General features: G+C 37.8%; 1 protein-coding gene across 3 annotated transcripts; it reads left to right on the top strand.

The window, feature by feature from the left end:
• The first annotated feature begins 4,612 nt into the window (after window positions 1–4,612).
• On the top strand, window positions 4,613–10,399 carry LOC132029392 (uncharacterized). 3 transcript variants are annotated; one of them, XM_059418669.1, is made up of 4 exons: window positions 4,613–5,265; window positions 7,290–7,325; window positions 7,417–7,541; window positions 10,026–10,399. In XM_059418669.1, exons 1-4 carry the CDS (start codon window positions 5,019–5,021, stop codon window positions 10,287–10,289), a joined length of 672 nt encoding a protein of 223 aa, XP_059274652.1. In that variant the 5' UTR covers window positions 4,613–5,018; the 3' UTR covers window positions 10,290–10,399. The 3 variants fall into 3 exon arrangements, 2 of the variants coding, with proteins under 2 accessions (XP_059274652.1, XP_059274653.1); XM_059418670.1 differs by lacking the exon at window positions 7,290–7,325; XR_009407794.1 differs by lacking the exons at window positions 4,613–5,265; window positions 7,290–7,325 and adding an exon at window positions 5,900–6,110.
• The last annotated feature ends 7,257 nt before the right edge of the window (window positions 10,400–17,656 follow it).

Raw genomic sequence — 17,656 nt, 5'->3', positions numbered from 1 at the left:
ACTTCCTGGATGAATCAGTGCATGCTTTAATGAAAGAATGGTTTTAGAAATAATCTTCTATATTGGATTTTTTATTGGCACTGTCGTCAAATCGCCCATTATCTCTACATACATGGTTACCCGATACCTGCCGAGAAGACACGCTACGATTTGTATGCTTCTAGCCGCTTAATTTGAACAGATATTACCAGGGCATTATTGTGAAGAGGGACAAGTCCTGCGCGATCACTGTTGGCAAATGATACATTCTTGCTTTTGGCGGGGCCCCCAGGGGTGACTCTTAGTTGTGAATGAAGCTTTTGGATTTATGACACTCCGTATCTGACATCATGTAAGTTAGAACGCCTTGTCCAACTACTGCCTAGGATTTTTGTCTAGGTTGAGTTCAGTCCAGTCTCCGACGTACTCTTTGAGGTTCCCGGCTCACAGAAGTTGGACCACTTCAACCTTCAGGTTTGTGTAATCCTCCGTGGTATGTCCGTGGGTGTTATGGAAGTGACACCGCAAGCTGAAATTATGATTCGAGAACTTCGGGGGTCCAGCCCCTTTTAATGCCAATCCCGAAGGGCGCAAGGTACTTTTGTTAAGGGTAACACGACCACTCCCATTGTTCCCCTTGTTCGATTTTCAGCCTGAAGGCCTGCGGGCCTCATGCCGTCTAGATCGTCCCCAGTGACTTGTCACATTTGGTTCAAAGCCCGGGTCCGATCTTTTTCCCGTGCGACTGCCTTCTTTTGCAGGAACCATCGCCCTTCGGTCCTCCTCGATGCACGTTCTAACTGTATATCTAGAGTTTATCTCGTTTCATATTTTGACCGAAACATATTTCGCCCCTTCCGTCGTTTGAAACTCCAGCCTCCTCAGGGGGGTTTAAATTACAACGTTTGCATCTTTAATCCAGGGTTTCGCTAACACAACTTAAAATCCCTTGCATCTCCCCCAAAAATTTCATTTTTAGGAACCCCGACAATTCCCAAAATCCCTAACGAACTAACTGTTGCACCCCAAAACTTTAATTTCTCCTTTGCCCACCTGGGAAAGACCTTTTTAACGATATTCCCCGGGTTCCTTGGAATCCCCCCCATTCCCAAGACCCCAATATTTTTTTAATCTTAAACACCTATCCTGGCTGGGAGATTTCTTCTCTCATGTCTCTTACCTCGACCCTTGTAACTTTCGTTAAAAAGGGGGGGGGGCCGCGATTTCGGGCCCCAAGCATACACACATACTTTCCGGTTCCCTACGCCTTTATGAAGGATGGGGCTTCTAGGATTTGGCTTATTCGCTCATTCACATTTCTTTCAACTCTGAGTAACTCCTCAGTAAATGCATCCAACCGTTCTTCCGCCACTCCAGCCTTTTTAGTCTGCGGGGTCTTAAAGATCGTACCTGCGTTCTAATTTGACACCGGAGTCCCTGCCCTGGAATGCTTGGCCATGGTAGTTATGACCCTTTCCATGCGTTGCATTCTCTCACCTAACGCGCCTTGAGCGTGGCCATCAGTATTTCGCTTGTCAAGGAACTAGTCTTTTGAGCAGGTTTTTGCCTGTCAGGTTGAGATAACGCTTGACTCGTTCTTCCGAATGTGCACTTGTGCGGCTGCTCTGCTTCGTTGGTGTTTAGGACACCTTTGCTTCACTCCTCACCAGGCCGCCTGCACAGCGTCCCATCTCTACTGCTCCTACTATCTTTAATAAATTCCTCTCCATGCTTGGATATTTGTACATCTGCTAGGTCCTTCATACCCCTTACCAACATCTGTGCGTCCTCGATTCCCTGAATATTGCTCGAGCTACCGCTAGACATGTCGTCCTGCGTATAATGATTTTACTTAGAGTTTCTGTTGCCAATCAAAGATAACCTCCACAGTCGTCTATCCCCCTTGATACCGCCAACTTATTTTCCATGAAAACGGATAATCAGTTAGAGATTTGTATTTTAAGTGTTTAAAGGCAAGTTGGTCGTATCCAATCCCGGAAACTCTCCTTTCAAAGTCAGTGTTTGTGATTTGTAATAGCTATATTGAAAGAACCGACTTACTAACAAGATAAGATAACACAAACAAATATTCCAAGATAAATAATGTGCCCGGATGTATACTGCTTTTGAGAGAAAAATAAGAGATAGGTTACAAGAGAGAAAGTGAAGATGCTTTAGCTTACATGATAAGCTATCTACATAGAAATCAAAAATAAGACTTTTGAACCTTAGTGTTCTACTGATGGCCTGGGACGTAATTGTGCTCCCACGTGACCTCTTGCTGCAGCACGCTGATTGAGTTGTGCTGATGTGACCAGAGCAGGTGGGAATGGATGCCAGCTATGGGAATCCCCCTGTCTCTCTAAGCTTCCAGTTACGGAATACAACTTGAGTACGGATTTCACCTAAAACAACAATGCCAAAGCCTCAAATCCCATACCAACAGATGCATAATTGGTACTTCAGACATGTAATGGAAAGGGAACTGATTGCAATCGTGAACTTCTTATATGTTTGTAAATTAATATGCCAACTGTTAGAAAAATTTAATGGTTGTTCACTTATTAATTTGGGAACTGCAGTTAATTTTTTTTTTTCTAAAGTAGGAAACAGACGTTAGAAGTTGTCCGTGGAAACTACAGCAGTTCGCAGCACAATTCACGAACAACCCCTTTTTAGTATGTAATTCTGTTGACAATCCCTTTTTGTTTATTAGCTTCTAAAAGATCCCACTCTCAAATGTAGTCTGTAGAATTATTTCACGTCACTTCCTAAAAAAAGATCCCACTTAAACAGTTCGTAGAATTATTTCACGTCACTCCCTTTAATACAAGCATAATGCAACTCTATACCTTCTTTAACACCTACACTTTATTAAAGTGTTTCATAACTCCTCTTCTCTTGATTAAAAAGTCACAGCAGAGTTATAGCTTACTTCATTCATGAACTTGGTAAGTCATGGATTGTCTTATCAGGGGTGTGCCACATTCTAATATCTCTATACATTTCACACCCCTAATCAATGTACCATTTAGCGTTTTGCACCATGTCCTCTTAATTTTTATAATTTGCCCTTTATGAGTTCGTTGCATTTTTCCCTCATAACTTATGTCTTGTTTTGTGATTTGCACCATATCATTTTTCTTTTATATGTTCACGCCCTAATCTCTTTAGTTTCTTGCAAAACAATGAAACCACTCTTTTTTTAAATTTTTTTTTTTCACGAAGGCAAAATTGAAATACAAATAATAAAAAAGAAATGATGCAAAATTAAAAAAGAGGTCAATTAAAAAAAAAAAAAAAGGTCATTTTCATGATTTTCAGATTCATTCCCTGATGAATTCGAAACCGTTGGGGCTGGAATTTCAGTTGCTGCAGCATGAACTTGAAGGCACTAATTTAGATTGGTCCGAAAGTCGATTGATTTTTTCTCCGTCGATTTTTGTTGTGTTTTTAGTAGTGTTTTTTTGATAGTCACCGTAAGTTTTTAAAGTCCATTGATCTGTTAGTTGGACCAAAAGTGCTCCATTTTAGCTAATTTAAGAAACTAAAAATGTTTATGATTATATTTAAAGGATAAAAATAGACCTATCCCATCGATAAGTTACTAAAATCTCTGTTCATTTTTTTCCATCTAAAATCTCTCTTTATGATACCTAGTAATTGAAGTTAACATTTTGCCCTTGTATGATAGATTTAAATGACAGGTTTGCCCTTGCTCGACCACTTCTTCTATAAAGAGATGCACTTCTTTTGCTCAAGGAGAAGCTAATGTACCGGAAGGGGCTTTATCGTCAAAAACTTAAATTATATAAGAATATTTTTTTAGGTTAAACTACGCTAAACACCACTATACTACTACTTAGTTTCGGCCACCCCCCCTAAGGGATCGTTTAGTTTGAAGATATGTTATGCTGGGATTAGTTATGATGTGATTTGTTATACTGGAATTAGTTAGCCCGCTTTTATTTATTATTGACTGTTTGATTTGTGATATTAAAAATGACAATGCATTGCATAATTTATAAGAAGTTGTTTGTTTACAAAAACATCCTCCACCTTATTTAGTAAAAAAAGGGTTTGAGGGACCTTAGGGGATTTTTGGCATTTTTATTATTTTTATCCAGGAATAACTAATCTCGGTACTATTATTCCAACATCTGGCAGGAACAACTTATCCCAGTATTAATTCTAATCTTAGTATAATTTATTTCAGGATTAGTAACCAAACAAGGGATATGAAAGTACAAAATGTTTTATCCCAAAAACTAAACGACCCCTTACTACCCTTACACTAACTTAACCATGTTAAAAATAGTTGGAGTATAAAGAGACTAAACTAAGTTACTAACCCTGCAACACAAAAAAGAAAAAAGGTAAAACCCTACAAAAGATTTGCCATATCACGATACGGGGCCGAGAGAGACCAAAGCAAATCAATGACAGAACAAAACTAGCCTAGCCCTAATTCACTCTAACAACCTTGTTAGTTAGCCTCAGTTTAGGCCAAATCAATGGCAGAACAAAACTAGCCTAGCCCTAATTCACTCTAACACCTTGTTAGTTAGCCTTTAGGACATCGTTTAGGCCAGCCTTTAGAACATCGTTTAGGCCAGCCTTTAGAACATCTTTATTGCATCGTGTCATTTGGACCTAGCAGAATCGGTGCTAGATATCGTGTTTTTTTATAGGAAACTTGTCCATATTATGTCAATATAGACCCACGGCCTAGGAGACATTGAAGCATTCCTACATGCTAATTGTTGCATCTTTCAGGGTAATATGATCATTTGGCGGACTAACTCCTTTTTGAGTGGCTTTTGAGGAAAAGAAGTGAGAAATGGACTTGAAGAGAAATATTAGAGCGTAAAAAAAAAAAAAAAAAAAAGGATTTTTTCCTTGATCCTGTCCATTTTGTTCCAAAAATGAAAATTCCAAAAAAAAAAAAAAAGTCTCATGCGTAGTAAATCCAAAAAGATTTTTTTTAAAGAACAGAAAAATCTACAAAAATTCGCACAACTTTTTCAAGGAAAAAAAAAATGAAACATGATCCAATCAAGTTTTGCCACCTCAACAAGATTCCCTCTCATCATAATTTTTGTCTCCATTACACATGTCACTCTCAGTTTGTTTCTTGGAGAGAAATTCTCACACAATTGTCACTCATTTTGGGCACACCAGCCACCTATACACACTTTTTACTCTCACAATCAATACATACACAATGGCACATTCAATGGATATTGCTTAGTAAAGTGCCTAAACGCAGCTTCAGTTTCATTAAAGGTCCAATCCTTTTTTTTAACTTAATCTGTTTCTATCTTTGCTTCATTACATGCTTTAATCCTTGACTTTTGACTGCTCTTTTTATACTTGAGTTGGTTGTTTGATTTGAAATTAGCTTAATGAAATATAAAAAATGGGTTTGTTTCACTGTTCGTTGATGGATATTGAATGGGCTGTTGGTTTGTTTAATAAATTAATGGGAAAACAACACAAAATATCCCTCAAATGCAAAATATGTACCTGCCCATGCCCTTCCTAAACTAATTTCGCTTTTACCAGCAGGACAAAAATATTTACCTGAATACCCCTCCAAAATCCTTCTACCATCTCAGTATATTTATATAAGAGTGATATTTATTGCGGCCCCGGGATACACGATATTAGATGGTGAGCGAGCCCCCGATAGGTTTTAAAGAAATATACCATATGTGGATCATCCAAGGCACATTAGCATAGCGTACTCCTCCTTATATTTATATAAGATAAGATGGTGATATCATAGGTTTTTTTTAAAGAAATATACCATGGGAGCATGTCATAAAAGTTAAGTTGGGCGGATAATTATTTTATTTTCAGGGGTATCGACGTTCTTTTCCCTAAATTATTTGGGATTGGGGCTTAACATAATTCCAGCTTATGCTTTATTATTTGGGCCAATGCGGGGTTGGTAAGCAAAACTTTAGGCCCATTTAATTGCTTGCACGCTTTATTCACTTCCAATATCATGTATTCATTTCCCGGGTGGGGTGTCTTGGAAGAAAACAAATGTAACAATGAAGGCTGTTCGGGGACAAGACACCGGGATGTTGGGTGAAACATAGAATAGGAATTTTTAGGTAGTGCAGGTTTACTTTCTCGCACTTCCTTTTATTTTTGGACTCTGGTAATTTAGACATTGATCTAAACTCTAAAAATCCCTTTTCGAAACACATTTTGTCACTTTCTTTATTGAAATACCTTTTGAACTTAAAATACAAATCTTTTGTAAATAAAAGGGGTGTGACAATGAATACTAAAGCAGCAATTAGAAAATATTTTTGGATATTTTTGTTTTGTTTTTAGTCCTGTCCAACATGAAGATGCTAGGTGAAAATGCAAAAAGGAAAATGTTGTTACCAGAACCAAGTGGAAAATATCTCCTACGTTCCTATTTCAGTATCTTTGTTCGATTGGCATTTTAATCAAAACAAACTGTACCTCGAATCTATGGCCTAAATTAAAGATATATAACGTACTAAAATATCTTTTCAATCTTACGATTATAAACTTATCCTGTAGGATGTTTGGTCAGACACCTACTAAATATAAAAGAAGCCCATTTCTTTTTAAACTAAAAATATCAAACTTAAATTCGGACTGAGAGAGTATATGATAGTTGAATGAAAGGTGACAGAAGGAAGTGACTAAATCATCAACTAAAGCTACAATTCCAGCAAGTGAGTGGAGTCTCTTCGGTTAAAATTGAAAAGTAACCAGCATTCAAATGCTAAACTTTTAATGAGTGGATATGCTTTCAGATATGTGCTCCCCTTATAATGATTTTAGCAAGAAATTAGACAAACATGAAGATCTTCCTTGGTCAATGATCTTTTTTTTTTTTTTTTTTTTCTTTTTTCTTTTTTGACAAGAGAACCCGCAGCCGCTATCCTTTGGGTGGGCAATGATCTTTAGGCTACTGATTCATGACAGTTCTCAAAAGAAGTTAGACTCATATTTGCTATAGAAGGGATTTGAGCACACTTTAGCCAGTGATTTGTCTCTGTTTTTTTTTTTTATAGGGGCAACACTGTTTATATATTAAAGTATAAAATGAAGAAAACGGTGTTAATTTGTGTGTAGGATTTCAATAATACAGGGGTAGTAAGTGTTTGATTTAGAAATACATGGGGTGTGACTGAAAGTAAGTGTTAGTATAGGGGCGTTTAGTGTAGTTTTCCCTATTTTTTTTATGTATCCTATCTTTCGTACGTTATTTTCTTTATATTTTGAATGCCTCCTCCCCTGTTTATGGTGTTAATAAACAGATATGGAGATTGCTGATCGAGTCATACGCATTCTCGGTAAACCCTTTCTTCCATGATTGAGCTTTATATATGATGTTTTTTTCTCTTTTATCTGCTTAAATAATAAAATAATATCCTTTGCTGTCAGGAGGACGAGTTATTTTGCCATTGTTGACATTGGGAGGAATCGCTTTTTTGATAAATTATTTCTACGGGAGACCAACAAGGATATCTCGATCAGTTAAAAATCTCAAAGTGAAATCTTCGGCAGAGGTATATGCAAAATCTGATCGTTATGGCAACAGATTGGCAAGAATAATGAAGCCGTGTCTTTCTTTTTTTCTAATTTGGAGTACTGTATCAGATTTCCTCCTCTTGTTTAATTTGAAGCAACTTTCTCGTGCTTCGATTATATTTTTTTCCCGTCGTTGTCGTTACTGCCTTTTCCCGAATGCTATATACTGCTTTTCATATCACATTATTTCATTGTTGTTAATGCTTTCATTATTCCCGTATCCCCCTTTTCAAACTCGCCGTGAAAAATGTTTTACTCGAAATTTATGGTCATCGAAAACATCCTCTCTGCCCCTACGGGCAGAGTAGCGTCCTCGCATATACTCTACCTCCCCAAACCCCCACCCGCGGACACACCGGATATTGTTGTTGTTTAATTTGAATCAAATAAATTTTGGAAGTAAAAAAAAAAAAAAAAGATCGAAAGCCTTAAATTGGTTAAAGTGGTAGAGACGAAGAAATCTTTCAGAGTGGAAATTGTAATTGAGAAACGAAAAGCATGTTATTTATACGTGACATACACATTCTCCGTGATTAGACAGATAGGCTTGGACCGAGTACATGACTTAGACAGGGATACTGCGTATCTCAGAGCTATTTTGTCTCACCTTTTTGCCGCGGACAGGCTTGGTGGTAGGTTGGAACACCGTATCTCGTTTCCACCAAAAGAGTAGTACTGTAGTTCCTTCATCTTGGATTTCGTTTGTTTGTTGTACTTCGGTTATCACATTATTTTGCTACTTTTCTTTCATAGTGCTATGTCTTGCTTTTCCTTATTATTTGTCATGGCTCCTTCACTTCCGTATATCCCCTTTCTAAACTCGCTTTTGAATTGTTTCCTTGAGCGATGCCATTTAAATAACCTCTCTACATTCACAAAGGCGAGGTAGCGTGAGTCCGCGTACACTACTCCCCCGCGACCCCACTTACGAATTACACTCTGTGATGTTTTGTTGTATACATGTTCCGCTAGATCCCTTACTTCTTTGGCACTGAGGCAGGGTTGTTTATGGTTTGCAAAATCTGATCTTTATGTTGTCTTTGACTCTTTCTCTCAACAAATTGGTAAACACTAATGAAGCCGTGCCCTTCTTTTTCTAATTTGGTGTACTTTATCATTAGATTTCTCTCTCTCTCTTATTTTTTAAAAATGTTGAGGCAAATTCTGGAAGTTAAAAAACCCTAAATTGGCAGGACATTAAAGGCGTGGGATGAGGGAAGAGACCTTTGGGAGTAGAGGTTGTAATAGAGAAACAAAAAGTATGATATTTATACACATTTTCTACATAACTAATACTCCTAGTAATTTTTTCCCCATAAGCTAAGCTGGGAAGGGGCCATACACTTCTCCAGCTGTAGTTCATTTTCTTAATCTTATAATATGACTTTTATAAATTTTATCCTTAAAGATTTTGCTGGCGCTTTAGGTTGATGAGGACTACTTCAGTACCTTTTCCAGATGATGGCATGACGTTTTTGTCTCGCATTCTTGGAAATTTGACAGTAAAAGATGCTGTTATGACGAGCATTTTATCTAGAAGATGGAGATATAGTTTTGCCTCTATGCCTAAACTAAATATCGATTGCCTTGCCATGTTCGGGGTTGGTATTTTTGACGATCACCATGGTTGTTCTTACTATCAACAAAGATTCTTGAAGGGAGTGAATATGTTATTACAACTTTACTCTGGTAGTAGAGTGCCTCACATTAATATGACCTTTTGCTTTGGGAGAGAGTTATCTTGTGAATTTGAGCACTGGATGCGTTCTATTTCAGGGTTAGGCGTTGAAAGATTACGCCTTTCCTTTTATTGTGGTTCTGTTTTCAATAGTTTCACCACCACCCCCTTCAACTCCCCCGATAGGTTGTTTAGATTTTCTCTTGAGCTTCTGTCTCAAGCTTCTTTATTAAAGCATTTGGATTTGTACCATTGCACTGTGCAACTAAATTCCGAAGTTTGTTTTAGGTCCCTCGAGACCCTTTCTCTGACAGGTCCCTCGAGACCTTTTCTCTGACGGCTGTTTTGTTAGCAAGTGGACAGCTAGAGGGTATTTTGTCCTCTTGTTTTAACCTTAAGCAATTAACTCTTAAACTTTGTAACCTTCCTTATAAGCTACGCTTTTCCAGTACAGTTACATATATTACGTTTCACATTTGTGGTGGAGTGAAAGAGATTGATTTTCAGGCTGCAAATCTTCGTGCACTTGATTTTCACTGTTTTGACAATGTAAGATTCATTTTCTCGTTTGTTCCCAAGTTGGAAAATGTAACGATTCATCCTTCTAAAGCCGATACAATGTCATACATCTTCGGTGATTTTGCGAGAGATTTACGTCGCTCGGAGTGCTAAATCTGCTTGATCGATGTGGTCATGAGGTATTAGTTTGACAATGTCGTTTCTCCTTAAAGTTTTTGTTTTGGTTTTTTGGGATATCCTAATCAATTGAGCTATTTCTTTTCAGATAAAATGCATACCAATCGATATGAAGATGCTCAGAAACATTAGGCAGTTAAGCTTGTCACTGTTCGACTTGTATGACTCTGACATACTCAATATTTCCCTCCTCTTGGGTGCTTGTCCTCTTCTTCAATATCTGAATTTGACGGTGGGTTATCCATATTCATTTCTTTATGAAGTAAGAGAATTACAAATTGATGGCATTAAGAAGATGCAAAGATTACAATTCTTTTTTTTTTTTTTTTTTTTTAATACTTCGATATTCTAGATATCCTCTGCTTGGTCTTTTATATGTATGCTAGGGAAAGTAATACTATTATTTTCCAATAAGTCAAGTATATGAGCGTTTAGTTTGTTGCATGAGAGAAAATACCTTTCGCAGAATCACATGTCATACCCTATTTTAACCGGTCAAAATAGTTTACATCCGGAGTAATTCCTGGGTTATTTAAAGTTAAATAGGTTAATTAATTATTTACGGTGAATTAGGGCACCTAAAAGTTTATTAAAGTTATTTTCTAAAGTTAGCTGTTTTAAGGTGCTAAACTTGAGGTTAGCAGGTAGAGGGTCAACTAACGTAGAGGAGGACAGGCATCCTCTAAGTTCCATTAATAATGGTTAATCCGACCGAACTTACAATTAATTAGGCTAAGTGTAAATATAGTATTTAAATATGTTTAAATAATAACTTATAAATATTACTAAAGTTTTTAAAGTAAAATGTAATGATGTTATTAAAAATAAGATTTATAAAAAAATTATAATGTGCGTAAAAGAGTTTTTAGTTATAAACGGAAAGAACGCGGGATATGTAACGTTTAAAACATAGTCGAAAATAATTCAAAAGAGGAGGCCTTGACTAATTTTGTTTTGAGAGTACGGACAAGATAGGATTCTTCTTTTCCTTTTATTATGTCTTATTAACTATGCTTAGCTAAAATATACATGGTTGATTCAAACTTGAAGAGTTATCTATAAAATATACTTGAGTTCATATTTGTGTATTAGTAATATTTTTTAAAAATATCCAAAGTAGTAAGAAGGAAAACATGATCTTAATCCGAAACATATGTTCACGGCTTCACTCCCCTTGAAAATCAATTATTTTAATAAAAGTAGATACTATAAATAATTTTAGAAATAAAAAAGAAGATAATGAAATCGGTGGAATTGACTATTAGTTTTCCCTGGAGATGACTATTTATTGCTCTACAACTACCCCTATTAATTCTCTACAATTCATATAAACTAAGAGGGAAGAATAAAGTGTTAGTCACACAAAGTAAGCCAAGAATACACAACAAAATTTGAGATAGAAGGAAAGGAGAGCAAATGGGCCAGGCCATCTTTAGGACTGCTGCTGCAGCCTATTTGTTATTGGGCTTTGGCCCAGAAAACCCTTTTAATTGCTGCGGGCTGATCGAACAGAGGCTGACTCGAGAGAAATATTCCGTTGGGCTTCGGCCCAACATCGAATGCGGGAGGAGACAAGTCCGAGGGACTCGTATACGATAGTCATGCATAAAATGAAAGAAAAGGATTAGTATACGTAAACATATAATTTCATCACTTAAACAAAGTAAGGTATGTAAATCAAGCAAACACACGAAATAAACAATCTAAGCTAAACAAGTCTCAGCTGGGCAATGCGAAATAAGTCTAGGACCGAAACGAATTATTGAGGCGAAAGTGTACATAATGGGTTAAGCATGAACGCCGTTCGGAGGCCCAATTGCTAGGAGGAATGAAAACAAAGTCAATAAGATGATGCACTTTATATACCACAAATGTACCAACTTATGTATACCTAAATGCATATAGGCTGAATACATTCTGTATATTTGAGTATATTCCCTCGATATACCATAAGAAAGTTGATCATACGAGAGGAAAAGAACGATAAAATAAACATGCCGCGCATCTGGACTCAGCGAATTCATACAGGCATAAATGGACTGAGATTTACAATTTTTTAAGCTAAGGCCATCAGCCCAGTTAAAATAAAATGCATGCTCGGATGCTTTAAGCTGCTCATTCAATGTTTTCCCTGTTAAGGAACCTTTACCACATTCAAAACTCAAGAGATAAAAAAGGGAGTAAACATCCGAAGATTCCGCTGATTTTGAACACATTTGATCTTACACATCGTGTGAGTGCTGCATTGCTGTTCTCATTTTTACTTTAACAGCGCATAGGCAGCTAGATGGGGGAGGGAATAAGCAAGATTTATCGTGTGGACAGGAGGACTAAACTAATCTACTCAAACAACACTAAGACTAAACTGGTCTCTATGATGTTGGAAATATAACAAGGAGGAGAGTTTATAATAAAAGAAAAATGCATGATGACTTTAATGATGCACTAACAGGACCTATATCTGAAAACACAAAACATTTGCTCAAACCAAACATGGAACCAGTTTACTTTTAAGAGATCAACTCCATCAGGCATCGAACAGTGATTAGTCTCTTAATGCTCAAAACCAAAACATAAACTCTTAACAGGGAATCAATTAACCTTTCTTCTAGCACGAAACAGCTTAGTCTTTGGACCAGTATTTTTAGTTTAACCTCTTATATACATTGGCAGGGGAAACAAAATACCAACCAAACAATCTTTTTAAGTCATTTTTAGATCTTAAAACAGTCAGTCAAACAGTCTTATATTTAGCAACCATCCACACAAATTTTAATCCAGCAAACCATGTCATACTCGGTTGTTCTCGAAGAACATTCGACAAATATTAAGGCGTAGACAACCCCCCTACTCTCACAAACAGAACTGAAATCAACCAATGTAAGCAGCTGCGAAATAAGGGATGTAAACATATTTTTTTGAATCACAACAGGTCACAACCAAACATTAGAACATCACTTTTCATACCAACAAAACTCTAACGAAACAACAATCACAGTTACCGGACAGCTACGTCAACAATGTAAACTGCAAACTGACACGATTCACACTTCACTCTACTTAACCAAACGATTCGCGATAATTATCTAAATAAGCAGAACATTAGCAGAATTAACATTAATCCTATTTCAACTAAACAACTCACCGTGACTATCTATGAGAGCAGTAATCGAACCAAGATGACATTAATCACATTCTAACCAAACGGGTTAACACCACTATTTAAACAACACAGATACGTACAAATCCTATCAAGCTACTGATTAGAATTAGATTGACTAATAACAGAATATACGTGAACGACCTAACTGTTTGAAACGACAGACATGTGTAAACACATAAATACTTATTAAATTATTAAAAGCTGAAATGTAACTAGTTAAAGAAGGACTGTTTACCTTCTGTGGGTGCAATGATCTGGGGCGTCGACGGTCGCGAATCCACACTCGACAGTTGGTATCTCCGAGCTTGCGTATACTCGGATTCCAAAACAGCAATAGAATAAAAGAGAGTAAAATGTTTGGGTATTTTAAAGTTGATGTCAAATAACAGAATGAGACTGCTCTTTTTTTTTGTATTTCCGAAAATTGGAGTTCCCTCCTCAAAACCAAGAGAAAAAGAAAAACCCCCCCTTCGGCTGAGAGTATAAGAGAGTATTTATAGGTGTAAAAACTAGGGTTTTCGATTTGAGCCAAATTCTCGGCTCCAACAAAAGTTCATCCACCCGTTTGAATTCAAAATTCAAATCTTTAAAGCTGATTTGTTTCAGAAGGCTCAGAAAGTATGTTGGCCACTTGTTGACTAGCTTGTAGTTGGCACGAAAATGGAATAGTAAGGTCTGTTCCTGGTGAAAAAGGAAATGGGTTTTTTGTTCCTTTGCTGGAAATGGAGAGGGGAACTGAGGAAGACGACGGAAAGGGGGAGCAGGGGACAGAGAGAAAACGACAAAGAGAGGGCAGAGGGGTGAAATGTTGCACGCGAATGGGATGGCACGGTTCTGCCATGGTTGAAAGTGAAACTATCCCTTGCTAAAAATAGAGGAAAATGACAAGAGAGGGGGCAGAGGGAGTGATGTTGTTTCTTGTACAGAAATAGCAAGGCAGGATCTGCCATTGCTAAAGAGGAGCGTAAGGTTTGCAAAAAATGGAGATGAGAGAAAGAGGAGAGAAGAGAAAGGTGCGGCTGAGAAAGAAAAAAAGGAAATGAGAATTAGGGCGGATGACAATTTGTTTGAGGAAGTGGGCTGGACCGGGTCGGGGAATTGTGGGCTGATCCGGGTGAGTGGCTAAATGGGCTGCTCCGGGCTGGCCTAAATTAATTAGAGTACGGGCTGGGTGAAATCCGAATTTGGCCCTCTTCTTCATCTAATTAATTTATTTGAGCTTCTAATTTAATAACTAGTATAATATATACTATGTGAAATTGGATAGTAACTAGTAAATGATTTAACAAAGTAAAAATTAATTTAACGAGTACAAATCCTAAAATGAACGATGACGGACCATTTAAAAATTATGATAAAATACTGCTAGTAATGTTTGAAAATAAATATTTAGCTCGTTAGTAAATTTAAAAGCCCAAGGAAATAAATTGGAATAAAGGAGGGACAAAATCGGGTGTCAACAGATGCCCCTCTTCGACCGGAGACGATGTAAGAGTTTTCGGGCGAAAAGTTGTTTCGACGAAGCGATTTTTGTTCCGACCAACAAATATGAACTCAAGAACACTGGGAAAATATGGGTCGAATAGATAGTGGAAAAGATTAAGGGGTAGAAGGAATGTTGGAAAATTATGATTTTGAAAAGACATGGGATGAGTTGCGATTTGAGTACTCGAGGAGTAAAGATAGATGATGAGAATGTTCGAAGAAACGTATGTTTATAGCCTCCAATTATAAATGTAGCGCGCAACACACCCATAAGTAGGATTCTACTAAGTACGATGCGAGATTCTCAAAAATTGCCCCGATGTTGAATTATGGTGAGATCGGGATAGAAAAGACTTTAACTGCCAGACTATGATAGGAACTAATTGAGTAGAGTTTTAGCGGCGGATATGAAGAAATTAACCTACGTAGCACGTGTTTGTGGACGCGAGCGGAGTTGAGTTCGAGCAGTAGATCCGTGACCCTTGCTCGTGAGTTTGATATTCCTCTTTAGCAAGTTTGCCCCGATTCATCGCGTAAGATAAAGTTCCACGTTGCGTTGTGTCTAGATGGGTGTACTTTACGTCAAATCGAAATTCATGTCAAAATTAGTAATAAAGTGGAAAGTATAAAATTATAAAGAGTGTAACATGATAGCAAATATGAGTGTGAGAATGAGGATGAAGCCGTGTGGCTTATAATGAGGCAATGTGGCCCAAATGTCGTCTCTGGTTGTCTTCAGGGACTTGAGTGAATGCGCGATGCTTATGCTGAATATCTCCGTTGTATTTGAAGACTTCAATGATGACAATCGGCCTCGGTGCTCTCCGGACTCGATGATAAATGATATCTCTCGGGTCGTCTTCGGGACTTGATGAAGATCTGCAAAGTTCAGGTAAAATTGTTAAAGTTGGTAAAGTGAATGATAAAGAGAGAGTAAGGTCATGGCGTCGCCGTCGCTTATGCATACGAGGTCACAGTCCGGATGATGCCCCGGTTGTCTTCGGAGACTTGATGATGATCCCTCCGTTGTCTTCGGAGACTTAATGTTGATTCAATGTGAGGTTGTGTGGCCGAATGATGCCCCGTTGTCTTCGGAGACTTGATGATGATCCCTCGGTTGTCTTGGAGACTTCCATGTCGATTTCGCAAAATTCAAGGTAAAGTGGTTAAAATAGGTAAAGTGAATGATAAAGTGGAGAGTAGAGTTATAGTGTAGCCGTCGGCTTATGCAGCATGCGTAGTGTGCCAAATGATGCCCGTTGTCTTCGGAGACTTAATGATGATCACTCGGTTGTCTTCGAACCTTGATGTTGATTCTTACAAAATTCGAGTAAAGTGGTTAGAGTAGATAAAGTGAATGATAAGAATGTAGATTAACTTTGTAAAGAGGGGGAAAGTGATAATTTAGCCGTTTGGGCGATGATGTTAACCCGATATCGTGATAAATGGCAAGCGACACGTAATCTGATTTAATTCGTCTTGATCTCGTGTAACCCTCTGAAAACGGTATAATTGTTAATAAAAATGAAGTCATTGTAATAAAGAATGAAAGTAGAGATGAAGTTGGAAGTAAAGCTAGTTTGGCTTTCAAGGCGAGCCTACCGGCCATGTTTGATGGACTTGGTACATTGATCTCGCGATTTTAGGTTCACTGCGCTCGAAAGAAAAATTCTTAGTTTGGGAGGGGGTTGATTCGTGTTGACTCGAAGCTTGGCGTTGTTGGCACTCCGTTCGTCTTGTTTGTTTGGATCTTGTGATCTCTAGTTCAAGCCTCGATAGATGAACGGTAGTGAAACAATTGAAAGAAAGTATTTCATTTGAAAGGTAGGTATGTAAGTATATGTATAAGGAAACGTAACTATATGTATATAAGTTGTAAAATACATGTATGCAAATGGATGTATGTAAGGGAAGATATATATGTAAATATATGTATATAAATTGTGAAATATTTCTGCCAACCTCGGATCGTGACACAATTAATAAGTCATTTGTCTATACTATTCCTTGTCTGGTAGCCTTAGTCTTGTCGATGTCTAACTCTCATTCTTGTCTAATCTTTCAAAATATGCCCCGATTTTGGCTCGAAGGGTATACTAAACCTATGTTGTGGGGTGACCGAACCTTATATAGGTTGCCTACGTATCCCGCCAAAGGAATCAGGTCAGAACGTAGTTCGTAGGGTACCTAAAATGGTTAAAGGTTTGTTGGATTTTATCTAAATGTGACTGACTCGTCTATTGATAGTCTGCGAATCCCGCCGAAGGAATCGGGCCATGTAGTTATTCTTAGGCAATAAGGATTTTTGGATCTTTGTTGTAATGCAACCGAACCCTATGTGGGCTGCCTACGTATCCCACCACGGGAATCAGGTCAGCGTAGTTCGTACGGTGTATTAAGGAAAGATTGCAAACTAGGTTGTCTAACCTAATGTCGTACTTTGATTTCTTCTAGCTTTGAGGTTTGTGTCATCACCTATCGGCTATTTCGAATGGAATCTTGCCTTGTCCTCTAATTTCTTTGTTACTCTCGGGGTGTATGTTGTCTATTTGTTTATGTCACAATCATAGAGTCGGCAGATTTGATAAATAAAGTAGAAAATAATAATAGATGATTAAGGAAAATCGAAATCGCATTAAAGTTTTTGCAATTTAAGCTTCCAAAAGATGAGGCAAAACAACAAAGTTTTAGGGCACAATTTAAGCCTCAATTTTTAAAATTGTGCTATCTCAAAAGTTCACTACAGCTCAATCTACCAAGACTCCCGGCGAACCGGGGACGAGTACAAGTCCACTTCTTGAGTCTCTCTGGTTCGGACCCGGATGGTCGGTGTCTCGGTGTTGTGAGTAGTTATAGCGCAACAATCTTCTTTGGTGCAACAAAGTTGGAGACATGCCTCTCCCTCTTTCCAATTGGGCGCAATGGCCTCTTTCAAATTCTTGACTTCTTCGATAGTTATCATGTTCACGTTTGCGTTTTCGTGAGTAGGCGAAGGGATTGTTGTTGTTCACGATTGGCCGAGCTCGGTGGTGGATTGCTCCTTCCTTAATCAAGGCTTCAATCTTGTTTTT

The sequence above is a fragment of the Lycium ferocissimum genome, chromosome 9 (genome assembly GCF_029784015.1).
Source record: "Lycium ferocissimum isolate CSIRO_LF1 chromosome 9, AGI_CSIRO_Lferr_CH_V1, whole genome shotgun sequence".
Lineage (NCBI taxonomy): Eukaryota > Viridiplantae > Streptophyta > Magnoliopsida > Solanales > Solanaceae > Lycium > Lycium ferocissimum.
This window is presented reverse-complemented; position numbering and strand designations above follow the sequence as displayed.

Excerpts from the sequence above, each read along its gene's own strand:
- LOC132029392 (XM_059418669.1), top strand. The coding sequence starts at position 5,019 with ATGAAACATGATCCAATCAAGTTTTGCCACCTCAACAAGATTCCCTCT. Across the intron at positions 5,266-7,289 it reads CAGCTTCAGTTTCATTAAAG|ATATGGAGATTGCTGATCGA; the intron begins GTCCAATCCTTT and ends GTTAATAAACAG. Across the intron at positions 7,326-7,416 it reads TCGAGTCATACGCATTCTCG|GAGGACGAGTTATTTTGCCA; the intron begins GTAAACCCTTTC and ends CTTTGCTGTCAG.